At 55.9% G+C, this 25,795-nt stretch overlaps 1 protein-coding gene across 15 annotated transcripts in view; it reads right to left on the reverse strand.

The window, feature by feature from the left end:
- Positions 1 to 25,795, reverse strand: part of MAST3 (microtubule associated serine/threonine kinase 3) — a 41,707-nt gene that overhangs the window by 6,686 nt on the left and 9,226 nt on the right. Inside the window, exons 1-21 of one of the 15 annotated variants that reach the window (XM_043910914.1) lie at positions 25,593 to 25,760; positions 25,226 to 25,315; positions 16,960 to 17,048; positions 16,804 to 16,873; positions 16,597 to 16,617; positions 16,000 to 16,078; positions 15,378 to 15,538; positions 15,124 to 15,199; positions 14,625 to 14,834; positions 14,404 to 14,505; positions 13,995 to 14,127; positions 12,410 to 12,477; positions 11,908 to 11,993; positions 10,936 to 11,144; positions 10,135 to 10,273; positions 5,293 to 5,425; positions 4,972 to 5,137; positions 4,013 to 4,114; positions 3,204 to 3,326; positions 2,016 to 2,125; positions 106 to 245 (exon numbers count right to left, since the gene is read on the reverse strand). In XM_043910914.1, the coding sequence (XP_043766849.1) occupies positions 106 to 245; positions 2,016 to 2,125; positions 3,204 to 3,326; positions 4,013 to 4,114; positions 4,972 to 5,137; positions 5,293 to 5,425; positions 10,135 to 10,273; positions 10,936 to 11,144; positions 11,908 to 11,993; positions 12,410 to 12,477; positions 13,995 to 14,127; positions 14,404 to 14,505; positions 14,625 to 14,834; positions 15,124 to 15,199; positions 15,378 to 15,538; positions 16,000 to 16,078; positions 16,597 to 16,617; positions 16,804 to 16,873; positions 16,960 to 17,048; positions 25,226 to 25,315; positions 25,593 to 25,639 (2,354 nt within the window). In that variant the 5' untranslated portion in view covers positions 25,640 to 25,760. Of the gene's footprint in view, positions 1 to 105; positions 246 to 2,015; positions 2,126 to 3,203; positions 3,327 to 4,012; positions 4,115 to 4,971; positions 5,138 to 5,292; positions 5,426 to 10,134; positions 10,274 to 10,935; positions 11,145 to 11,907; positions 11,994 to 12,409; positions 12,478 to 13,994; positions 14,128 to 14,403; positions 14,506 to 14,624; positions 14,835 to 15,123; positions 15,200 to 15,377; positions 15,539 to 15,999; positions 16,079 to 16,596; positions 16,618 to 16,803; positions 16,877 to 16,959; positions 17,049 to 18,810; positions 18,916 to 19,353; positions 19,659 to 25,225; positions 25,316 to 25,592; positions 25,761 to 25,795 lie in introns of those variants that run through there. The other 14 variants (XM_043910913.1, XM_043910923.1, XM_043910922.1 and 11 more) reach the window with 14 other exon arrangements.

Raw genomic sequence — 25,795 nt, forward strand, 5'->3', positions numbered from 1 at the left:
GATAACAGAGGCCAGGCTGCCAATGTGTTTGACCCTTTTCTACTGGGCCACTGGGGAGCTCGTTCCAATGTCAGGCTTGGTGGTTCCACTCCCCAGCCCACCTACCGGACCTCGGTGGTGCTCAGCCGGCGCCCATAGTCCCCCTCGTTGTTGCGTTCCCACCCTTCCTCCCGGTCCTCACTGAAGCTCCGTTCAGCGAAGGTTGGGGTGGGCTGGGCGGCCAGGAACTCAGAGCTGCTATAGACCTGGGAAGCAATTAAAAATAACAGTCACAACAACCGCATCCCTGGGGGATGGCTTAGTTGAGTGCTTCCTACATGCCCGATGCTTCTGAGTCATTTCCTCAAATCCTTTCTCACCACTTCTTTAAAGACACAGTGTCTTTAGCCTACTCTACAGATGGAGAGACTGAGGCTTGACAGGCCTGGTTACCAAGGGGCCACAGCTGAAGTTTCCCGCCCGTGGGGCCCAGGCCCATAAGCAGTGCAGATTTTGGGGTTTTTTTTTTGGTCATGCTGCACGGCATGCAGGCTCTTAGCTCCCCCACCAGGGACTGAACCCATGCCCTCTGCAGTGGAAGCTTGGAGTCTTAACCACTGCACCGCCAGGGAAGTCACTGTGGAGGTTTTTTGATCCAATTATAAACAAAGGAAGGAACTTAAGTGAAGCTGATGACGCTATAAAATAACACCCAGCATAGCAGGTCTATTCACAATTGCCCCAAAGTGGAAAAAAACAAGATGGTTCGTCAACTGATGAGTGGATAAACAAAATTGTGATCCAGTCACAAAGTGGAATATTATTCAGCCATAGCAAGGACACGCTATCGCGTAGATCAGTCTTAAGAAGCCAGAAACAGGCAATTCCCTAGTGATTCAGTGGTTAGGACTCCGAGTTCTCATTGCTGCTGGGTTCAATCCCTGGTCGGAGATCTAAGATCCTACCAGCCATGCAGGGAAGCAAAAAAAAAAAAAAAAAGCCAGGGACTTGGCTGGTGGTCCAGTGGCTAAGACTCTGAGCTCCCAACGCAGGGGGCGCAGATTTGGTCCTTGGTCAGGGAACTAGACCCCACGCACTGCAACTAAGAGCCCACACAGCCAAATAAATAAATATTAAAAATAAAAGCAGCAGCCAGACACAAAAGCCCACAGAATGTATGGAGTAGAAACATGTGGAAAGGGGCCGCGGAAGGAATCCCTCCTGAGGTGCCGGGGTTTCTCTTAAACAATGGCTGCTTTTCCCCTCCCATCTTTGTGGTTCTGCGCTGGCCAAGTTTGGGTTCATAACTGGCCCACGGGGTCATGGCAGGTGGGGACCAGCAGGGGTCAGCCAGCGTCTGCAGGAGGCACCCATGAAGTCAAGCAGCACCCGTTCTTCTGGATGCTGGACTGGGCGACATGTGATGTGTGTCACATACACATATCATGTATGTGATATGTGCAGAGCAGGTAAATGCAGATGTTACAAATGCAAATGTTACCTGCAGAAACAGAAAGCAGATTACTGGTTGTGGGGGTGAGGGAGGGGGAAATAAGGAGTGACTGCAGACAGGTACAAAGTTGCCCTTTGGGCGTGATGGAAATGTTCTGGAACCAGATAAATGTTGTGATGGTTGCACAACACTCTGAATGTACTAAATGTCACTGGATTGTACAGTTTAAAACAGTTAAAATAGTTTATGTTATATGTATTTCACTGCAATGAAAACAAAAATTAAAAAAAAAAAAAAAAGCCCAGGCAGGGACTCCCCTGATGGTCCAGTGGTTAAGAATCCGACTTGCAATGCAGGGGGCATGGGTTTGATTCCCAAGTCGGGGAACTAAGCTTCCACATGCCTCAGGGCAACTAAGCCTGTGAGCTGCTGCGCCTCAACTAGAGATAAAGCCCACAGGTTGCAATGAATATTCCACATGCCGCAACTCAGACCTGACGCAGCCAAAAGAATCAAAACAACTCCAAACAAACATCTTGCCCTGTTTCCTGAGTGCCAGCTAGACCCAGGATCCCAGGCTCACCTTGCTGAAGCGGTGGGAACAGGACGAGAACTGGGGGATCTCTGCAGATGACTCCTCATCGTTAGTCTCGTCATCTTCAGAGCCCAGGTGGCGGTAACGTTCTGAGCGGGCTGCAGGGGGGGAAGGCATCGCCCACCTGAGGCCTGGTGTGGACGCAGGGCTGTGGGGTGATGTGGGGGGGGCTCCCGGGAGGGGAGACACTGTCAGGGCACAGGCACTGAGGTGGGACGCTGCCCGGTACATTTAAAGACAGAGGAGGCTTGGGTGGCAGATTTAGTTGCTCATTCGTGTCCGACTCTTTACGACCCCTTGGACTGTAGCCTGCCAGGCTCCTCTGTTCATGGGATTTCCCAGGCAAGAATACAGGAGTGGGTTGTTGTGCCCTCCTCCAGGGGATCTTCCCCACCCAGGGATCAAACCCACATCTCCTGAATTGGCAGGCGGATTTTCTACCTGTGAGCCATCAGGGAAGCCCTGGCAGATTTAGTGTCTGGGAATAAATCCCAGGTGTGTCCCTAAAAGTGGTGGGGCCGTGGATGGGAATTCCTGTCTCAGTTTCCTCACTCTTGAGATGGGTCCCCTAGAGCTGGGTAACGCCGCACAGCTCAAACATAAAAGATGTTCCTCATTTTACAGAAAAGGAAACAGATGTTCAGAGAGGACCTCTGACATGCTCCAGGTCACACATCCAGTTCTGGAGGAGGCGCTGGAAGCCAAGGGCATTTACTCTGGGATTGGCCAGAGCCCCACGTAGGGAGAGGGAGATTTGTCTGAGCCCACCTGAAGTGCTTGAGGGGACCCCCTCCACCCAAGCTGAGCAAGGCAGCCCACCCTCCTGTGTGACAGGCAAGGTTCCATGCCTGGTCATGGCTGAGACTCAGGAGGCCGAACCGGCTGGGGGATCCCAGGAAACGGTCTGCCACCCTAAGTAGCTTGGTGTCCCCTCCCGCAACCCGAGGGGGTGCTGCAGTACCTGAGCTCAGGTGCAAAGGAAACCCTAGCAGGGGTGTCTTGGCGGGGGGGGGGGGGGGTGGGCAGCCAGCACACACATGCCCAGAGTCCTGGAAAGCTCAGGAAGTCAGCAGCTCCAGGCCCAGGGTGAGGCGTTGAGCTGGGATGGGGACCCCGGCAGAGACCCCTTACTGCCCTCGGAGAGAGTGGGACAGCAGAGCCTGGGTCCCCGCTTACTGTCGAAGTAGCTGGTATCGTCCTCTGCTTCAAGCTGCGGCACGAACTCGGCCTTGTGACGCAGAAGCCCGGCCCAGTCCAGCGTCCAGAAGAACGGGTGTTGCTTGACCTCATGGGTGCCTCCTGCAGACATGGCCGGCTGAGCCCTGCTGGTCCCCAACCCCCACGGCTCCCTGGGATGGTTATGAACCCAAACTTGGCCAGGGCAGAGCCACAAAGATGGGAGGGGAAAATAGCTGTCATTTAAGAGCCCAGAGGGGAACCAAGCTAAGGCTAGAACCTAGACCCTGATCTTCCCTCGGCTGGATCCTGAGATCCCGACACCCGGAGAAATGCCAGCACCTCAGGAGAGATTCCTTCTGGGGCCCCTTTCCACATGTTTCTACCCCAAGGAGCAGAGCTGACTGCACAAATGTATCCTGTTCCCCGACCTCAGCCCTCGTGGTCCTCTCCAGTGGCCAAGTTTCATCCTGAAAGTGATCCGTAGTGGCCACATACTGGGTGGCTGCATCAGTATTAAATAATCCCTTTATCCCCATTTTGGTGGCTGGGGAAACCTGGACAGTGGGATCCACTGCGCTGGTCCTTGGGGAACTTAGGACACAGCCCATGGTGACCTGGCGGGCTCCCACACACAGCCTCAGTGCCCCAGTCTGCACTCGACCCAGCTGCTTTCAAAGTCTTATGCAAGTTCCTAGTGAGCTTGTACGCATCCTTCAAAACCCCAGCTTCAAGTCCCCGTCCTCTAAGCAGCCTCTCAAATAGAGCTCATGCTTCCTCCAGCCTCCAGCCCACCCACACCCACATACCAGTGCCCAGGCGGTCGAGTGGGCTCTGTCGGAGCAGCCTGGTGATAAGGTCCTGGGCATCGGCTGGGAGGGCCTCCTCTCCCTCTGGCCACATGATCTCGTCTGAAGTGAGAGGAGGGAGTGAGGAAGCAGGGCTAGTGCTTCCTAGCATCTCCTAGCACTTCTGCTTTCTGCGCTCCAAGCCGTCAGCCTGCTCTCCTCCTTCAGCATTCCAGCTTTGGTCCCTCACAGCCTTTGCTCTGGCCATGCTCTCTGCCTTGAGCACCTTCCTTTCCTCCATCTCTGTGGCTCCCTCTTGTTCCTTTAAAACTTTGCTCACATGTCACCCCAATGTTCTCTGTGACTCTTTTAATACAGCTCCTCTACCCCACACCTGGGGCTTCCCCTCACTGCAATGCAGGAGACCCAGGAGACCGAGGTTCAATCCCTGGCTTGGGAAGAGCCCCTGGAGGAGGAAACGGCAACCTACTCCAGTATTCTTGCCTGGGAAAATCCCATGGACAGAGGAACCCTACAATCCATAGGGTCGCAAAAGAGTCAGACATGACTGACTAACCACCCACACCTGCCACCCCGCTCCCTTCCTTCATCCTACTTCTTTTCCTCCTCTGCATGTTTGCCTCTGATTGTTCTATAGTTTTTTGGGGGGGCCACACCAGGGGGCATTCGGGATATTGGTTCCCCGAGAGGCATCGAACCCCCCACCCCCACCCCCGCACAGGAAAGTGGAGTCTTAACCACTGGACCACAAGGCGAGTCCCTCCATAGTTGGCTTATTTATCTCCCTTACTGTCCATCTTGCCCTTGGCTGTATCTCCAGTGCTCAGCCAGGGCCTGGCATGCCAAAGGTGCCCAATCTATCCACACATGGGGCTGCTCCCCTCCCCGACACAGGCAGAGGGCCCAGTGAGCAGAACCAGGGTGGGGATTAAACCTGGGCCACGGGGTGGGGAACGCACCACTGACCACCTGGCCAAAGAGTTCCTCGGGGGTATCGCCGAAGAAGGGCACGCAGCCCACCAGGAATTCATAGAGGACGACGCCCATGGCCCACCAGTCCACTGGCTTCCCGTAGCCCTGGCGGAAGATCACCTCAGGGGCGATGTACTCAGGCGTCCCGCAAACCTGGGCCGGGTGGGACAGGGAAACTGAGGATGGCTCCCAGCCGGGGAAGGAGGGGTGGGCAGAATTACGGGCATGGTTGATATACTCCCTCATGCCGCAGAGTCTCCCCACGGCCCGGCGTTGGGCTTTGGGCAGGGGGAGGCAGCGCTGCCCACCTGCTTGTCCACGAACTCCCGGGTGTCTTTCTCGATGTGGCCTTCGTAGAGGTTGGTGGCCATACTCATGAGCCCAATCTTAGACAGGCCGAAGTCAGTGAGCTTGATGTGGCCAAGCGAGGTGATGAGCAGGCTGTGGGCAGGTGGGTGGGGCGCTCAGGGCTGGGGGGTACTTGGCTGCTCCTGCCGCCCCCCCATCACGAACTTCATCCCATCCAAGGTGGCCCAACCCCACCATGGATCAGAACGCACGTCCTATGCCTGATTACATTGTGGAAAGAAACAGAGGTTCTTGGGGAACATTACAAATTTGGCAAACATCTCTGTGCGCCTTCCCGGTGCATCGGGTATTACTGTTGAGCACCTACTGTATACTTTGCTGTGCAAAAATTAAGTTCCTAAGAATCATGGCATTTCCCCACTGGGCAATGAAATGTCTCCTGAACACCTCCTAGCAGGACAGCTACAGCATATTTTTGTACCTACAGCCATTATTTTTAACAAACTAGATATTGTGCAAGCACCTACTGTGAAGTGAACATGTCTTTAGCACCTCCTATATACAGAAATATTTGAGCCCCTCATGGGTGCACCAGTTGTTTAAAAATCACATACCAAGAATTCATTTGAATCAGTCCTAATGAGATGGATGAAACTGGACCCCCTCATACAGAGTGAAGTAAGCCAGAAAGATAAAGAACATTACAGCATACTAACACATATATATGGAATTTAGAAAGATGGTAACGATAACCCTATATGCAAAACAGAAAAAGAGACACAGAAATACAGAACAGACTTTTGAACTCTGTGGGAGAAGGTGAGGGTGGGATATTTCAAAAGAACAGCATGTATACTATCTATGGTGAAACAGATCACCAGCCCAGGTGGGATGCATGAGACAAGTGCTCGGGCCTGGTGCACTGGGAAGACCCAGAGGAATCGGGTGGAGAGGGAGGTGGGAGGGGGGATCGGGATGGGGAATACGTGTAAATCTATGGCTGATTCATATCAATGTATGACAAAACCCACTGAAATGTTGTGAAGTAATTAGCCTCCAACTAATAAAACAAAAAAAAATCACATACCTATCATGTACGCTGCTGTTCATGTTCTCTTGCAAGTTTAAATACATAAATATTTTAAGGGATAAAAATCACATGCATCAGCTTTATAAAGTCACGTTTTCATGCACCTTCTGGGTACACCTGCCCATTTAAAAATAAATATCTGCGGGACTTCCCCAGTGGCCCCAGTGGTTAAAACTCTGTGCTTGCAGGGCAAAGGGCATGGGTTCAATCCCTAGTCTGGGCGCTGAGATTGCGCATACCACATGGTACAACCAAAAATAAATAAATAAAATGACAAATAAATAAACAGGGGCTTCCCTGGTGGCTCAGTGGTAAAGAATCTGCCTGCCAGTGCAGGAGACACAGGTTTGATCCCTGGTCCAGGAAGATCCCACATGACGTGGAGCAGCTAAGCCCAGGAGCCGCAGCTGCTGCCGCCCGTGAGCCCTAGCACCTGTGCTCCGCAACGGGGAGCCGCCACAAGGACAAGCTTGAGCACCGCAGCTAGAGAGCAGCCTCCGCTCGCTGCAACCGGAGCAAAGCCCACGCAGCAACCGAGATCCAGCATAGCCAAAAATAAATAAATAAAATTATTTTAAAAAATATTTAATAAATTTCTGGAGAATTCACTGTCTGTATCCAAGTTGTCTCAGGAGAGAGTTGCGTACCTCAACTCTAGAAAGAAACAATTTTGTGTGCCCATTCCGTGCCTCTGCCGGTTTCTGTTTTTTTAAATGATGCTTCTTAAGCAACTACTGTGTATACCAGCTGTGGAAGAAACACTTTGGTGTAACTACCAGCTAAGCCAACTCCCTCCAAAAACCAAGGCCTCGTAGCAGACCTTTGGCCGCCCTCTGCTAAGACAAACCAATGTTTCCTGAGCTCCTATGGGCACGTCCCTGCCTCAAAAACGTTCATTTCCCGGGACTTCCCTGGTGGCCCGATGGGTAAGACTCCACGCTCCCAATGCAAGCTGCCTGGGTTTGATCCCTGGCTAAAGGAACCAGATCCCACAAGCTGCAACTAAGACCCAGTGCGGCCAAATAAATAAATTAAATAATAAATAAATAAATCTTTTTTAAAGTTCATCTCTTGAATGTTGACTACATGTGTATTTAAGAATCTGTTTCCTCGTCACAGAGAAAATGAGACAATGCCTGGAGTTTGCTCCAGCTCACCCAGTGGGGAGGACTGGGGGGGCTGGGAGGAAGCGGGACTGGATGAACGGTGGGAGCTGTGGGGGAGGGGTGCTGCACCCCTCTTCCGTGATGGACTGAACTGTGTATCCCCCACTTTCACACACGGAGCTGCTAACCCCCAGAACTGTGGTGTGACCTTGTCTGGGGACGGGGTCACTGCGAGCGTCACTGGTTAAGATGAGGTCACTCAGGAGCACGCAGCTGCTGTGGGTGCTACGCTTAGTCACTCAGCTGTGCCCAGCTCTTTCCGACCCCAGGGGCTGTAGCCCGCCAGGCTCCTCTGTCCACGGGGATCCTCCAGGCAAGAAGACTGGAGTGGTTGCCATGCCCTCCTCCAGGGGATCTTCCTGACCCAGGGACCGAACATGCGTCTCCTACGGCTCTTGCACTGCAGGGAGCCTCTTTACCTGCGGAGCCACCACGTGGCCACTAATCCAACAGGACTGGAGTCCTTATAAAAAGCGGGGATTTGGACACCGACGTGCACACAGTGGGGGACACCATGCGGAGGTCAGAATTATGCCGCCACAGCTTAGGCACTACCAGAAGCCAGGAGAGACCCCTGGAATACATCCTCCCCTGGTACCTTCGAAGGGAGCCGACCCTTTGATCTTGAACTTCTAGCCTCCAGAACTGAGAGAATAAATTTATTTTTTTTTAAAAATTTAAAGTAATTAATTTATTTTTGGCCACGCTGTGCAGCATGTGGGACCTTAGTTCACCAATGAGGGATCGAACCCACGCCCACTGTAGTGGAAGCACAGAGTCTTAACCGGTGGACAGCCAGGGAAATCCCAAGAATAAATTTCTTGTTGTTTAAGCCCTCAGTTAGGGCAGCCCTAGCAAATGAATGGACCTTCTCTTGACTTGGGGTGTACTTGAAATTTTCTGAACTGCAAAGAAAAAATTATTTTTCTCTGGCACCAATTGTGGGGGCCTATCCCTCCCTGAACCCTCTGGGGCTGGACCCCTTCCCATCCCGTTTTGCAGATAAGGGTAGTGAGCACAGGAGGGGCCGGTTCTGCCTCGGGAATGCTTGGAAGACCCCAGTCCAGGATGAGTGCAAAGAGGCCTGACGGGCACACAGCAAGCAGCGATAGCATATGCAGCACAGAGGCCCAGGCATACAACAGGTGCCAACTACACGTCTGCTTATTTCCTAAGCCAGGGGTCCCCAACCTCTGGAATCTAATGCCTGATGATCTGACGTGGAGCTGATATAGTAATAGAAATAAAGTGTACAATATATGCAATCATCCCAGAAGCATCCCGTGCCACCCTGGTCCGTGGGAAAATTATTTTCCATGAAACGGTTCCCTGGTGCCAAAAACGCTGGGGACCGCTGTTCTAAGCCTCTGGCAAACTACAAGATTCCCTGAAAACATGCGGGGCTCTTAAGGCTCTGGTTCACAACTCCACGCGGCAAGTACCTTCATTGGAGAAAAGGACCCCTGTCCTACAGCAGGTGTTCACTCCATGCCGACCTCAACATAAAAACTTCATATAAAAGGACAGTTGCAGTGTTCAGGGCCTGACACACAGTCCTTGCTTCATAACACAGTCATTAAGCAGAGGCGCTCTGATCACCTCTACACAGCTGGTGTCCAATAAATACACACCAGCAAAAAATGTGCTTTATAAACTCAGAAGTCATCAGTGTGTGAGGAGTCAGTTATACTGCCATCTGGGCTCCTTAAAATCACAGCACAGGCCCAAGGTAGACAGCAAGTGCCAAACACATGTGCTTTGTTTTATAAGCCACTCTTAAAATAAAAGATGGCCTGAAAACATGCAGACTCTCTTAATTAATTAATTATTGGCCACACCGAGCAGCATAGCACGTGGGATCTTAGCTCCCCGGCCAGGGATTGAACCTGTGTAACCTGCACTGAAAGCGCCGTGTCTTAACCACTGGGCCACCAGGAAAGTAAGTCCTAAAACATGCAGACTCTTGATGCTTATGTTCACATCTCCACACACAAGTACCTGAGCGCTCACATGTCCTGCCTGATGTCCAGAGGCTACTTGATATAAGAGCAGCCCTCTCCTCTGCACACATAAGGTGCTCAATTAATGCAGGAAGCGAGTGCTTTGAAAATTATGGAGGGGTTACAAAGCCTGAGGGGTTATTCACACTCACACTCGTGTTTTCCAGTCACTCACAGAGGACCTGGCACTCAATAGATGCTTACTAGGTGCTAGAATAAAATAAACAGCCTGAGAGTCTCTTCCCTACACTAACACACAGCAGGTGTTCAAGACGCCCACAGACCCTTTCTTCACACATGAGGTTTTGCAAAGTGCATGGCCCTGCTCTTTGTAAACAGCTGGTGCCTCAGACAATCAAGTTCACTTCCGTTACACTGTAGCAGCGCTCTGAGCGCGGTCCTTTCCTCTGTCTGGTCTGGGCACCCTCTTTGCCAGAGCGCCTCCATAAGTGCACACAGCAGGCGTCTATTAATTATCTGCTCACCGCTGGGGCCCCATGATGCTGGCGGGATGCAGATAAAGGTGCTTCAGAGCAGCCCCAGACCCACTCTGAGGCCCCGCCCCCAGAGGCCCCCGTCACTCACTTGTCAGGCTTGAGGTCACGGTGGACGATGCCATAGTTGTGCAGGTATTCCAGGGCCAGCACCGTCTCGGCGAAGTACATGCGGGCCATGTCCACAGGCAGCGGGCCCATGTTCTTCAGGAGCGTGGCGCAGTCACCACCTGCAGAAGCGTGGACATGCTCGCAGAGATGCCTGGCTCTGCAGCTGTGCCTAGACTTGTGGCTCCCTGCCCTCCCCGCCTCCTGCAGTGTCCCTAGTCGGTCCTGAGTTGGGGTGGGGAGCTGGTAGGGGCGGGCGGGTGTGCAGAACCGACTTTCTGATCTGCCCTGGGCAGGGCAGCAGCTTTGCCAAGTGCACGGTCCGGTCCCTTCCCTCAGACAGAGCTGGTGCCTCCTAAGTGCACGCTCCTTCTCCTTGCCTGGCAGCTACCTTGGTAAATGCTTGTTCCTGCCATTACCTGAAGACACTATTCTTTCCTGAGCTGGAAACCTGATCCTACAGCTCCTCAGCCTGGCCTCCAACCATCCCAGTCCTTCCAACCCACACTTGCTTTTATTCTAGCCTCCAAGCTTCTGCCCACCAGTCCCCTCTGCCTAGGCTGTCCATCCTACCCCTACCCTATACCCTAGGGTTCTGCCTTCACACTCGTCTTTGGGCTTCCCCATCTCCAACCCCACTGCTGGGTCTCCCACTGCAGACTGAGCCCTTCCTCTCACCAAGGCAGGCTGGGACCCCATGGAGGACAGAGCAGACTCTAGACTGTCTCCTGGATAACGGGTGAGCTCCCCATTGCTGGAGGCATGCAAGCCCTCGTGACCACACCTTCCACATACTCCATGACCATGCACAGGTGGCGCCGGGTCTCGAACGAGCAGAACATGCTGACCACGAACGGGTTCTCGGCGAAGGTGAGGATGTCGCGCTCCACAAAGACCTGCTGGATCTGGTTGCGCAGCATCAGGTTCTGCTTGTTGATCTTCTTGATGGCAAAACGCTGCCTCGTTTCCCGGTGCCGCACCAGGTAGACGGCCCTGGGGTGGGGTTGGAGCGGGGGTGGGGGTTGTCGGAGCCCCGGCAGGCACCGGGACGTGACCTGCATCCAGAACCCCACATGCCGTGCCTCGGACTGTGCCCTCCCCCCAGGCAGCCACTCCGAGGGTTTAAGCCACACTCCCTGGTGTCATATCAAGAGTCAAAGATGGCTCCTAGGTTGTTTCTTTCTTCACAGCTAACTGAGACCCGTTAGTTCAGAAGCCTCGCTGGCACAAATTCAAATTGTGTTCATTATAACTCAAGCAGATTTGTAGCCATTTAGAGCCTGTTGGTTTTGCATACCCTCAGATAAGGTAAATGCTGGGGCTATGAAAACCCCAAGCTGCTTCCACCTGATGGAGCTCTCTGACTCAGAGACTCCCCACCGCGGTGCTGACACTTAAGCCTGGACACGTAAGCCCCCTCTGTAATTCCCCCCTCTGCCTCCCCCACATGACAGTCTTGTGCTATGAGGGATTCCTCCCTACCACCTCCACCGAAGCAAATCTTTCAAAGTGGCATTTAAATAATGCTCGCTGCACACGACTGCCATCACTTGCTCAGCCCCCAAACTCCCGAACCCTACTCTCGGGGCGAGTAAGGACCAAGATCATGGATGACCCCGGCCAAGCCATGTCCCTGCTGGGCTGTGCCTTTACTTCCCTCTGCCTATTTCTCTGTCTACATACTCAGGGCTGTGTGGGCTTCAGTCATCCCCAAGGGCATCTGAGAAATGGGTCTACGGGGGGCCCGAGGACTCACCCATAGGCCCCATTGCTAATGAGTTTGATAGTCTCGAAGTCGCTCTCACATGGCTTCCTCCGTGAAGGGCCGACCAGGGCACGACTCTGGGGTCGGGGGAGGGCAACAGGGGTCAGGGTCCTGCCCCAGCTCAGAGCAGGCTGTGTTCTTCCTGCCCCCAAGTCCTAACTGGCACCTAATGCCACTTCTCCTGTACATACTTCTCAAACTCACCCTTCAAGTTTGAGATTTTAGCTGAAGCCATGCATGCCCTCCTACCAGAAAACTCCTACACAGCCAGCAAAGCCCCACTTTCCAGGGCCCCCTCCAACCCTGCCCTGCCCAACCTCCCCAGCAGGGCAATCTCACCTGCCCCCACCTTCCCCCAAGGTCACAGGCATTCATTAAGCACCTACTATATACAAAACCTCGGCAAATGGCAAACCTAGCCCCTCTCAGGGCCACCGGGTCTACCATCAAAAGAACAAGACAGGTGGGGGCGCCAAGCTCTGTGCTGTCCTACCTCGGGGGCGTCCTCGGGCGCTGGTGGCTGTCCTCCACTGTCATCAAGGTGACTCAGAGGCACCATCTCTGTAAAATGTGGGAGGAGCCTCAAACGGGGTTTCTGGGCCCGGCCCCTTCACCAGTCAGAGACTTCCTGAGGCCTCCAGGGCTCATCTTGGGCTGGGGAGACAGTGCCTCCCCTGACCAGCTCCCATGACCCTGTTGTTGAGTCCCTACTGTGCCCAGGTTTTGGTCAAATCCAGGAGGCTGGACTGAGCAATGACTGAGGAACCTTCTAGAAGGGCCAGTGGGAAGCCCAGGTTCTGATTGCTCCGGCTATCTTGAATCCTGGCTCCAAGTCTCGGGGCCGTGAACACCCGCTGTGACGCAGGCCCTCTAGGTGGTGGCTGACATGCTCCTCAGCTCAGGGCAGGGCCCGGGGGAGCCCCCTTAGTTTCCAGCCTCAGCTGGGGTTTAGCAGGGGCAGTCTTGAGTGACAGTGAGTGGCTGGTGAACATCAGTGGTGATGGTGACTATGAAGACAGTGTCTTGTGGTCACAGAGCAAGGCTGAGACGGGGCAGTAGAGCCTCAGGTGAGCGAGGCCCGGGTCTGGATGCAGCCCCTCCCGCTCTCAGAGGGCCCCCTGCAGCGCTGGGCAGGTGATCTGCACTCAGCCTCAGCTGCCACCTGCCTGCCTGGCCACTTCCCGTTTCCTCTGACACCGGGGGCCCCGCCCCTGCCACAGCACCGCCTGGGGAGAATTCTCGGCCAGACGGCTAGTCTGAGCGTGATCTGGCCTCGGGCACACCTGGACCTGAACCCAGCTCAACGGCATAGAGCCTCAGTCTCTCCAACTTTAAATGGGACAATGGCAGCCTGGTCCCCGTGGATGCCGGCCACTGCGGCCGGGTCCTGCTGACCCCGTCACCCCTTCTTCCTCAGCCACACCCCTTCCTCGCTGCTCTTCCAAACGGCCGGACACACGCCCATCTCATGACCTTTGCCTTCACCGTTCCCACTGCCTGGTGCACTTGCTCTCTACCCCAAATCTGCATCTGGTCACCGCATCCTCCAGGCCCCAGTTTGAATACAATCTTTCCCCAGAGCTCCCCTGATCACCCCGAGACCAGGCCAGGTTCAAGTTCAATGTGTCCCCCAGCACCATGTCTTTTCCCCTGTCCTGACTGTTTGGGGGGGGTTCCTGACCATTTCAGCTGTGCCCATGGATTGCCCTGTCTGACTCCATGCCCCACTTTCCGGGCCACAGTCAGAAGAAACTGGGAAAGTGCTTTGGAATTCACACGACAAGAGAATGCCACTGCTCAGGGTGGTTCCCTGGCTCCCTGGCCCAACTTGATTTAGCATTTGAGGATGCTAAGGCTTCAAGGCAGCTGGCAGGTCAGGGGGTCCAACTTGTGGCCACCTTACCCTGGAATCCTGAGCACTTTACCCAAAATGTGCCCTGCAGGGGCTGAGGACAGGGCCAAACAGAGGGGAAGGACAGTGTGGCACTCTGGAGTCACATGGACATAGGCTGGAACCCTGGCTCCTCCCCATTTTCACCCCAGTTTCCTCTTTCGGCCCCACCCCCACTCCAGCTCACCCTGGAGCGGATCCTTAGCCAGGCCCAGCTGCCCAATGATGTACTGTGGCAGGTCACTCTTGATGCCCTGGCCCTCTCGGGCCTGGCCCTCGGCAGCCTCCAGCAGGTGGTAAAACTCCTCGGGGTCAAACTCCTGCGGATGCAGGGGGATTGGTCAGTCGGGGCCTGGTCCCACCTTCAGGCCTTTGCACACCCCCCTCCCTCCGTCTGAAGCCTTCTCATCAGTAGCTCCAACTCATCCCCGGGATCCTAGCTCCTGGTCCCTCTTCTGGGAAGCCCCCCCGAGTCTGGCGGCCCCCAGTGTTCCTCTCAAAGCCCTACATGATGGGGACTGTCTCTTTTTCATCTCGGAAGCACTGCTGAGGGCCTGGTCTGAGCCTTGCACCCGGCCATGTGCCAAGACACTCACCAGGCACTCAAGGAGCCTTGCTGGCCGCGAAATGATGATCAGCAGCTTCCGGACGAGCTGGACAATGAAGCCAACTTCCTCACTGTCTGAGCGCTCGTGGGCCTGGGAGCAGAGGGGTGCTAGCATCACACAGCAGCCCCTGGTCCCGCCCTGTCCTGCCTGGGGACCCCAACACCCTGTGCCCACTCCCCCCGCCCCGCCCCACCCCCCCCACCACGCACATCCTGCAGTAGCCGCTCCAGCTTCTCCTGCATCTCCAGGAAGTAGCGGGAGGTGACAAGCGCCTCTCCAGACTTGGCCAGGCAGTCGCGGGCCAGCTCGATGATTTGGTGGTGGATGAAACCCAGGACGCCGTCAGCCAGTGCCAGCCGGGCGCCAGGCGAGAAGGCGGCCAGGAACTCCTGCAGACGGCCCTCCATCTGTGCTGTGGCCTGGGCAGAAGTGGGGGGCGGGGGGGGAGATGGGGTGACTTGGTCATTGGACGGGGCCTGGGAGCAACGTGTGCAGATGGGGGCGGGAGAGAGAGAAGATGTGACGATGGGGTCCAAGGATCGGAGGGGAAGAAGCGATGTGTACAGATGCGAGAGGGGGCGGGGGGGTGCAGGGAGAAACAGAAACGCACAGATGGGGGCGGGACACAACCACGAAGACAGCGCGTGCCATGGAGGGACAGCAACAAGGAGCGGAGCTGGGGCTGGTCCGGCCACCGGTGCTGCCCACCTTGGGGAATCTCTCCCGGTACACATGATTCATCATTACGATCTCATTGTCGAAGGTCCCTGTGGTGCGTCCAGGGCTGAAGGAGGTGACAACTGGCTTAAGACATGGGACCCAAAACAGCCCAGGGAAGGGTGGCTGAGCCAGGACTGAGGGCCCAGGGCCAGAGGCCAGGCTGGGGCAGGGTCAGGACCGGAGGTGGAGGAGGGGCCAGCCCGGGGGAAGGGCTGGGGCCGGGGTTAGAGGTGGAGGCCCACCTGAGGCTGCGGGAGCGGGGGCGGAGGCGAGGTGAGCGGTGGCCGCCCTCCTCATCAGCCACACTGTCTGAGCTGCGGAAATGCTTGGACAGGAAGCAGAGTTCATCCGGTGTTGGCTGGAAAGGAAGCTGGTGGAGGCGCTCCCGAGAGGATGAGCTCGACTGGCAGGAGGGGGTATCAGGGCCATGGGTTCACGGTCAGCACCACAGCCAGGACCCCAGCACTATCCTAACTCTCAAGGCCCAGTCTATTGGTCATCATGGAAACTTTCCTGCCTCTCTCCTGTGCATCCTTCAAAACTCCAGCTTTGATGTCCCTTCTTCCAGGAAGCCCTCGCTGCTCCCTTGGCAACTCCAAGACCCCCTCTGACCAGACATTCCCTGACCACACAAGGATACAGATATCTATGTATACCCGACCAGGAGCCCTTTGGGCCAAGGCTGGGTCCTTTCAGGGACCCCCACATTGCTCAAAATGGAGCACAGAGTGGGGAAGCCAGGATGTTTCGTTGACTAGACAACTATTCAACACCTTAAAATAACCAAAACAAAACAAAGATGCGTCTCCCCCACCCCCAACCTGGCACTCCCTGGTCTGCCTGCCAAGGTAGGACTTTGGGTACCGAGACAGTGGAGCTGGGCGTGTTGGTTCCATAGCCAGAAGATGGGAGTGACGCGAGGGACCATCTTCTGCCGTCGGCCCTGGGGAGGAGAATGAGACGTTGGAAGGGAGGCATGGCCCCTGCGGTTTGTGGGGACCAAGGGCAGGCACTATGGCTGGTAGGCCCAGGCCCCGCTGGAGCAAGAACCTTCTGCAAAGGCCAAGAACAGGAATACAGGGTGAGCAAGTCCACTGTGTTTTTCTCCTTGTTCTCCAGACACCTCCTCCAGGAAGTCCTCCCTGATGCCAGCTGCCATCAAAGCTGCTCTCTGAGTTGCAGCGGGTAGGGTACATGCTGGCTACTCCCACCAGCCTGAGGATGCCCTGAGGGCCAAAGTCCAGCTGCCCATTCCTCAGTCCCCCAGCGGAGGGCATGGCACCCAGCAGGAACGCAATAAACATTGTTGAATGAATAAGCGACATTTAAATGCCTGGCACACAACAGCTCCTCCGCCAGCTCTTGTTAGGTGAATTAGTAACTTTCAGTGAGTGAGAGATTCCTGGACAGGGCCATGCCACCCCCACCCCCACCCCCTCCCCAAGGGCTCCTAGAAATTACCTGTCTGTGCGTGCGATGTGGCTGTAGGAGGTCATGCATGCATGTGTTTGCCAGGGGCGGGAGCCAGGGGGGACCACCGCAGGGCAGAGGCCAGGGGAGGGGGGAAAAGGCTGATGAGGAGGCAGGTCCAGCCACCAAGTGCAGGCCCCTGCCTGGCCCCTTGCCCATGGTATCAGCCACCATCCCCCAAGAGTGGCAACCACTCACCTCCGTGCAAAAGGGAAGTTGATGGCAGAGGCAGCTGAGAAATTCCGAGGACTATCTAAGGGGCTGCTGCCTGCTGAGGAGGAGGTGGGGAAACTGAGTCAGCGGGAGTGGAGACAGGACACCTCCAACCCCACCCCGCTTGCCCCCCGCACACACCTGTTGGGATGGACAGTGGCGACAGGGGCCGGGAAAGGGTGGGTGAGGGCGTTCCTACCACCAGGCTCTTGCGGTTCCCGCTGCGGCAGCTATTGGGGGAGGTGGGGATAAGGTCAGACCCGGGCCTCCTGGCTCAGAGAACCACATGCCCAACCGGGAGCCCATGGGCGGCAGCTTCGGGGGCATGACCATGCCCTCTCTGCTCCCCAGGTGGACTCCCCCATGGCCCTGAGTTCGGCCTGGGAGCCCGTGGCCCTGCTTCTCCAGCTTCTGTGTTCACAATCCCACTCCCAGAGCTTTGCCAGGAACACTGGCAAACAAGACAGAGGGTGGACAGGACCCTGGAACCCACAGGGGGTGGAGGCAGACCCCCTCCTCCACATTCAGCATCTCTTCCCAGGACCACTGCTCCAATCTCCTGGCCAATCCCCTCCCCCGAGGTCCCACTAAAACGCCAATTTGACCCTTGGAAACCCTAAAGCCGGCATCATGCACAGTTGCATCTGGTTCTGCCAAGCTTTGGCCCACATGTTTTCCTCCCTTTTCATCCCAGCTCCTTCCTGGCCACCAGATCCCTGGCTCAGGCCCCTCCCTCCTGCCCTTGCCCAGTTTCTCCCACCTGGGCCCTGGCCCCAGCCCCCACCCTGGCAAAGGGAAGTTGGGAGCAACATGGTTCCCCCCCACAACCCTGGCAGTCGCCTGGCAACGGCTCTGCTCGCCCGACAAGTGCATCAGCCCACGCAGCCAGAGCTGCCAACGCAGCCCGGCCTCGCGGAACTGCGTAGAGAGGGAGAGATGAAACGCTGGGGCCTCACGGGGCCAGGAACGGTGTCCCAGGCAGAAGGCACAACGCAGGCCACGGAAGGGGAGGTCAGCAACCCACTCAGGAGACTGAATGCACAGGCAGGAGGGGTTCAGCCTACCCACTGCTGTACACGCCACTGCCCCTCGGAGCCTCAGCATCCCCGTCTGTATACCTTGCAAGGTGCATACACAGTATTCAGCTCTGGGCGGGGCACAGGGTAAACTGTGGCGGGTACGTACACTGTCATCTTTCTCCCGACATTGCTCACAGGGCTTGGTGCATGGTGGGAGAGAAGGCAATGACTCGCCAGAGAAATCACCAACATTCACCAATACCAATAAGCCCAGAGGAGGGAGAGACTGGCTACATCCATTTCCCAGCCCAGAAAATTGAGGCCACGGATGTCACCAGCCACAGAGATTGTCCTCTAGTCTGAGGTACAGAAGCAAAAGTGAAACCCACAGGTTCCTGCAAAACTTCCTGTCAACCCCCCACCCCAACACACACACACACACACACACTCCACAGCCCACATCCTCTTCCAACGCCTCACCGGACTCTTCATCCCGACGCATCATTTTTCACTTCCAACAGCATTTGGGAAAAACACTTGGCCTCCTCCCTCTTGCTCTCAGGCAGGGCCTTCTCAAAAACAGCTACATCTGAGCTCTCAAAAGGGAACTGGGCATCCTCTGTTCAATTCCTGAGCATCTGTTGAACACCAACTGTTTGCTCAGTCCTTCCTGGAGAAGGCGCAGGACCCCAAGAAGCTGCCTAGTTTTCCAATAATCACCCTTGTGGTTCAGTAGAGTGAGAAATAGGTCAGAAAAGAGGCGCCTGAGGTCAGTTTCCGGCACCAGGTGCCCACGAGCCTTCTGCATCCCTGGGTTCTGGAAGAAGAGCCTGAACCCTGAACTGGGCATTCAAGATCCTTCAGCAGCTGGTCCCATTACTCAGCCTTTGCCTGTGTTCCCTCTGGAAATGCCTAGACCAAGCAATGGTGAGACACAAGCAGAGAGGTCAAGGAACTGCCTGAGGCCACATACCCTGACATTGGCTGAGCTGGAATTTCCACGCAGGTCCAGCAGGGCTCACAGCCCTCACTTAGCTTCTCTGCTTTTCAGAAGGAGAAACGGAGACTCCACTTTGCTCTGTATAGAACAAAGTGATTTTTTCCTCCCTGATAACCGACATGCACACCAGCCTCTTGCAGCAAATATTTACTTCTGAACCAACGTTTCCGCTGACTGGGCCCCAAGGACCAAAGAGCCTCAGTTTTTCCAAGAAGCTCCTCCCCAGGTCTGGCCAGAGGACTGACCCAGGTTCGAATCCTGATTCAGTCCCAAATCCCTACAGCCTCTGTCACCACCTGAGCTGATCCTGGTGGACAGACACTCCAGTCTGGGTAAGGAGCGGTGAGAGGAGGGTACCTGGGACCCCAGGGGATACCTAGATCCCAAAGCATCCTCCCACTTCCCCCTACCGCCGCACACTGGGGCCCTCGCCACGCTGCCGAGACGCACTTTCGGCAACTCGTGTCTGCTCGGTCGGCCGCCGCGCCACTCGGTAGGTCCGCGCGAAGCCCCTACCTCTTGGAGCGCTGCAGCAATGCGCCCTTGGCCAGGCGGCTCCGGTGGCCGGGCGCCGCCACCGCCGTCCAGTAGCTGGGGTCGGACATGCTTCTTCCCTTTGTGCCGCCGCCGCCGCTAGAGGCCCGAGAGGCCCGGGGGCGCAACCAGCGGCGGCGGGGCGCGAACCTTCACCGTGTAAACTGCTCCCGGAGCCCCACGGTGAGGGGCGGGGGGCGCGCCCGCGGGGCTGGGGGTATGGGGAGAGGAGGAAGCGCGCGCGAGGAGCGAGGCCGGGAACCCCGCCCAGGACCGCGCGGGGGCGGGGCCTGGCCTGGCTGGGAGGGGTGAGCGACGCGGAAGCAAGGCCGGCGGACTCGCGTGCTGGCGAGTGGGCGTGGTGTTGCCATGGCCGCGGGCGGAGGGGCGGGACGTTGCCAGGGCCGCGGGCGGAGGGGCGGGTCGTTGCCAGGGTTGCAGGCGGCGGGGGCGGGGCGTTGGCGGTACCTGGATGCAGGGCTTTGGAACTTGGCTCTCTTCCAGTAAAATGTAAATACGACCGCTTCTCCCTCTATCCACTCTTTAGGCGTTAAGCCCTTCAAGAGTGTGGCACTCAGACCCATCCAGTGGCCTGGCTCAGCTCATGCTACCGCGCCCACGCTGGCTTTCCTCTGGAATGCCTTTCCTGTCTGGCAAAATCCAGGGTCCCCCTCCAACGGGAAGACTTCTCTTGTGTCTGTCCGGCTGTCTTCCCCTGGCTGGGGCTTTGTCCCAGCATCTTCCAGTAGCGGGCGTGTTTAGCAAACTGAGTCAGAGCACCTGATAGACGCTTCCCGTCTGTATGACAGGAAAGGCCATCAGCCTGGCTACTATCGGGAATCAGACACCTAATTTAACTTCTCAAGCCTCAGTGTTCTCAACTGTAAAATGGGAGGAATGTGGGGCTGACACGAAGATTACTCTGTGTCTCCAAGAGTGCTTGGTAAACATTTGATAAATGTTAGCATTAGGTAAACTTCCAGGCCTCTGTTTCCCCATCTACACATGTCCGTTTGTGAAAATGCAATAAAAGAGCTGACTCATTGGAAAAGACCCTGATACTGGGAAAGACTGAAGGCCAAAGGAGAAGGGGCCGGCAGAGTATGAGATGGTTAGATACCATCACCAACTCAGTTGGACATGAATTTGAGCAAACTCTGGGAGACAGTGGAGGACAGAGGAGCCTGGTGGACTACAGTCCATGAGGTCCCAAAGAGTCAGACAGGACCTAGCGACTGAATAACAATGAAATCAGAGGCACAGAAAGTGCCTGGTACAGAGCTGGGGGTACAGATCATCTTCATTATGTAATGTGTCACACAGTAGACTGTGAGTTAATGCTTCCTCCTTTCATGAGAGCTCCCCCCCAAGGAAATCAGGGACAGTGTCACTCTGAAGGTGAACCCTCCACAGGCCATACAACACTTTGGGAACTAGCCCAGGCAGGACTGACCTGGAGCCTGACTCCACATCTGAGAAAACCGAGGCATACAGAGGGCGCTGATGCCTGATGCCTAGCCCTAACCCTGCGCATCCATCATGCCACTGATTTTGCTTCTCAAGTCTCTCTCAGACTCCCCACCTTGCTCCCTCCAAGCCCAGGGTCACCTTCAGGTGGCCCAAATATTGCTGAGTGTCTCCCCAGGCCCTCTAGACTGAGGCTCAAACAACCCATACCTAGCCACTCGTTCACTCAAAAAAACACTGAACACCTACCCTTTGTACTGAACACTGGGGATGCAGGACACAAATAATCCCTGCAGCCAGGGTCCCCAGTCTGGTAGGGGAGGCAGAGAGTATACAGGAAACAATTACGTGAACAAGTTAATTTCTGAGTCAAGGAAGGCAAAACACAGGGGTAGCACTGGCAAAGGACAACTTTAGCCTCTCTGAGGTGACACTGCAGTCAGCCACACACGGAGAAGGCAGCGGGGCCAGCCATGGAGAAGAAGCATCTCAGGCTGAGAGCACAGCTTGTGCAAAGGCCCTGGGGCAGGGCTGAGAGGAAGATACCAGCAAGACTCTCCATACAGGCCTTGTGGGCTGCAGGGAGGATGGCAGTTTTACTGCAGGGCAATAGGGAGCCATGGAGGATGTGTGAGCAGAGGAAGGGTGTGATGTAAAACATCCTCCCTCATGTCTGCCATGGGGAACAGGAGCTGCTGGGGCAGGAGTGGAAAGTGGCAGCAGGCTAGTGAGGAGCTGTAACAGGGCCTGGGAGGGGGATACTGAGGGTTGGACCAGGGTGGGGCCATAGAGTGAAGTGGGTAAATTCTGGATGTATTCTGAGGCTGAAGAAGAGGTGCTGTTAAGGGGTCAGATGAAGAGATGAGGATAAGAGAGGTCACCCAGGATCCTCAGGTATTTAGCCAGAGCCACGTACAGGGAACAGAGCCTCCTACCTGGGAGGAATTCGGGTCCCATAGGTCTAGGAACTTAAGTGGGGATGAAGTCATGGTCTCATGCACCATACACTAGCACACTGTATCCACAAGCTCCTCCCCCTCCCCCCACCACATGTGCCAGGGACACTTCTGCACACAGTTAGGAAAGGAGCTACCCATCATTCCCAGCCTGCACCGCCTGTCTGCCTCCCATTACGCCCACGACGCTGGCATCCCCGGCAGCTGCTTCTCCCACGCCCATCTGGCCTCAGTTTCCTCCTCTGCAGACCAGGCTACAGCTGGTCTGTAGCCCATGGGGACCCATGGCCATGGCAAAGACCTCCTGTGAAAGGCTAGCTGAACCAGCAATCTCCAGCACCAGCCCACTGCCCACCAGAGCAAGGTCCTCCCCTGCTCACACACCCTCCACGGCTCCTCATTTTACAGCAAATCTGCACTCCTGGGTTAATCCCTTTCCTAGAGCTCGGATCCTAGCTTTGTGCCTAGGGCTTTGCCTCTCTCTGCCTGTGCCAGTAACTGTGTAAACAGGAAAGCCCTCGGTGGACATACATACCCCCATTCCTGACCCCACATTGGTCGGACCATCGCAGCCCCTTCCACCTGCCCATGAGCTGTCCACACCCCTCCAAGCCCTGTACCTTGTGGGGTTCCCAGTACCCTCAGTAGAAAATCCAAAATCTTCCTGTCCTTAGTATCCAAGGCCAGAGGGAACCCTCCTCTGACAATGCTGTTCCTGCTTGCAACAGCCTTTTTGTTGTCCCCTTGGCCATAAGGACCCAACTCAAGACCTTCCCTTCAATCTGTTCCCTGCACCCCAAAACAGGTGGGGCCCTCCCAGCTGCTTCCTATTTGTGCCCCAAGCATTAACTGAGCACCTGCTGTCTACCAGGCTGTGCCTGAGGCTATAGGATGACCAGGACAGATGAAGTCAGGCCCTCAAGGGGCTCCCAAACCTTTGGGTGAAAAAAAACAACTCAATAATCACACAAGAAAACATAGAGGGACTTGCCTGGTGGTCCAGTGGTTGAGAATCTGCCATCTAATGTAGGGGACACGGGTTTGATCCCTGGTTGGGGAACTGGGATCCCACATATCGCTGGGCAACTGACCCCACCCCAACTACTGAGCTCACATCCTGAGCCCAAGTGCCACAGCTAGAGAGAAACCTGTGCACTGCAACGAAAGATCCTGCATGCATCAACCAGGAGCCTGAGTGCTGTAACTAAGGCCCACCACATCGCACTCCCGGTGGGGTCAGGATGCACAACATGAATGTAAGTGGGGCTTGGGGCCTTTATGGTGGGGCAGGGGCGGGGAGGGTTGGTCAGGAAAGACTTCCTATCTGAGATGAATAAAAGAGTAAATAGAGAAAATGGAGCTCTGGGGTGGGGGGGGGGGGGGTGCAGCAAATGCAAAGGCCCTGAGGCTGGATCAGCTTATACTCTGGCAGTTCAAGAAGCCACATGAGGTGAGCTCTGGAGAGAAAGGGATGGGCGGGGGTGGAGGGGTGCATCACTGTGTCCACCTAACATCTTCCTATTTACACAATTACTGGCACACTGTGGGCTGGACCCACAGGGCTTTGGAGGCTGAGGGGACAAGTGTGGGCTTATTTCTAAAGTGCTCAGAGCAGAGGAGACCAGGACCCAGTTTTTTGCCTGGCCCAAGGCAATGTGGCTCTGCTGCCCCCTAGTGGCGAGAAAGGGGAACAGCGGACTCAGCTTGGGCCCCAAACTCTGCCTCCATTTCCTCCTGGTAAAACTGGCTTATCTGCTTTCAACAGGTCCCTCCCCTCATCCGGTCCTCAGCTGGGGTTGAGGCCAAAGACTCAAGAGTCAGATCTGGCCTGATACTCTCTCCCAAGGTGCCCCTGGACAACACACCCGGAGGTCCTAAGCTGTAATCTCCTCCTCTGCTAAACAGGGGGCGACACCATCTCTGCCTTCCGTTGAGGCACCCCAGCCTGGTCCAGACCACACCATCTCCTACCTGGATGTTGCCCTAGCCACTTCCTTGCCTCCGTCACCTCCATTCCTATCTCCTGTCCCCAGCCAACCTTTCTTCCCCCAAGGTGGCCACAGAGGCTATAAAAATCTTGGTCCTGAGACTTCCCTAGTGGTCCAGTTGTTAAGACTGTGTGCTTCTACTGCAGGGAGTGTGGGTTAGATCCCTGGTTGGGGAACTAAGATCCCACATAGTGTGGGGAGCGTGGCCATAAATAAATAAGTAATAAAATAAAAAATCTTGGTCCTGCCTCAGGACCTCTGCATGTGCAGTTCTGTTTGGTGCCTTCCTTCCCCCAGCCCTGCTCAGGCCTTGGCTCAAAGACCACATTAAGAGGTCTCCCTCTGAATGTGTCTTGTTTGCCCACCCCCTTGTTCATTGCCTACTGCCTGAGAAGTGCCTGAGAGCCCCACGAGGAAGAAACTGTGCTCCTCTTGTTCACAGCTATGCCCTTAGCACCTGGCACACAGTCGATGCCTACTTAATGAAGGTGTCCGCCTGTTGCCCAGCACCTTGCGTGGGCTCCAAAGTGTTCTCTCTTCTCTCCATTGAAGGCCCAGGAAAGAGTCTGAGCAGCTCATTCCTACTAAGGTGTAAATGGTTGATAGGCCATCAAATTCTAGACATCACTGACCTGTACCTCTGTCACCTCCCTAAATTTTGCCCAAGCCGTGCGAGGAGCCCACTGTAACCTTGATGTTCTTTCCTGCACAGGGGCAAGACCCTGAGATGCCCACTTCTCCAGTTACAGAGGGTAGTTCAGAGTCTTAAGAGACTCTGATGGCAAAGCTGATCCTGACACTTAGCCCCCAGACATAATGAACCAGGAGAACTGATGTCTGCTCTCTGAACCTCAGTCTCCTCTGGATCAGAAAGGGCACTTCTCCCCCGAGGTTGTGGAGGGAAAGCAGGCGTTTGGTGGGGAGCCGGTGCTCAGTCAAGCCGGTTCTTTTCTCCCTATGCCACTCTGCCTGGTTACGTTCAGTGCCAGGGCTCCAGTGGCGGACTCTCAGTCTTAGGGGTGGGTGAGTGAGTGAGTGAGTGAGTGAGTGAGTGAGTGTGTGTGTCCATTCAGAGGGAGGAGTTTTCAGGCCAGCTTCTGCTGGGTCACAGCCCAGGAGGCCAGGCCAATTCATCAAGGCCCTGAATAGGCTGGGAACCCAGCACCTGTCTTGAGGAAGTCCTTGGGCAACAGCTCAAGTTCTGGCCTCGCCCTGGCCATCTGCCAGAAGGGGGACCTGCTGGCTCTGACTGAATATGGAATTTTCCCATCATGGTCCTAGTGTGGCTCACAGTGTCATTTTATGGAGGGGTAAACTGAGGCCCAGAGAGTCCATGTCACCGGCCCACAGTACCTTGGGGGAGGGAGCTGGATCTGGGCGGCCTCCAAGTCTCTGGGGTGCCAGGGCAATGTCCGCGCCCCGCCCGCGGGCCCTGTCACTTACCTCCAGGGGTGCAGGCCCAGCGAGGGGCTGCAGGGGCTGCAGGGGCTGCTGGGACTCAGCAAGGACGGGCTCTGGCTGCTTGGAGACAGACTGCAAAGAAAGAGGCCGGGGACGGTGAACCTGGCAACGGCCCCTGCGTGTGGCTGGAGACGGGACCAGGGTGTGGTTCCCTTAGGGAGAAGGGACCTGAGGCTGGGGGTACTGGGTCTACCGTAGGCCACGAGGGCGGGGCCAGACCGATGACCCGGGAGGGCTCCCCGGAGGCGGTGGTGCGATTCGGGGCGACTTGAACAGAGACGCGGAGGAAGGGTGGTTGTCAGCCTGCCCCTCTTCCCCTCCCTTTCCCCTTCCAGGGTCAAGCACTCACTCGAGGGTCAACGCCGGGATGTGCAGCTTGTCCCTGCGGGACTTCATGCCGAGGCCGCGTCTATGCGACCGCGACCGAGTACTGACGCCCCCTTCGTGGCCGCCCTGATCGTGTCGCAATCGGACGGACAGACGGGACGCCAGGACAGCACGCCTAGCAGGCGAGGCGGACGCGGAGTGGGGGCTGGGCTGCGGGGGGCGGGG

Source organism: Cervus elaphus, chromosome 9 (assembly GCF_910594005.1).
Source record: "Cervus elaphus chromosome 9, mCerEla1.1, whole genome shotgun sequence".
NCBI classification, from domain to species: domain Eukaryota; kingdom Metazoa; phylum Chordata; class Mammalia; order Artiodactyla; family Cervidae; genus Cervus; species Cervus elaphus.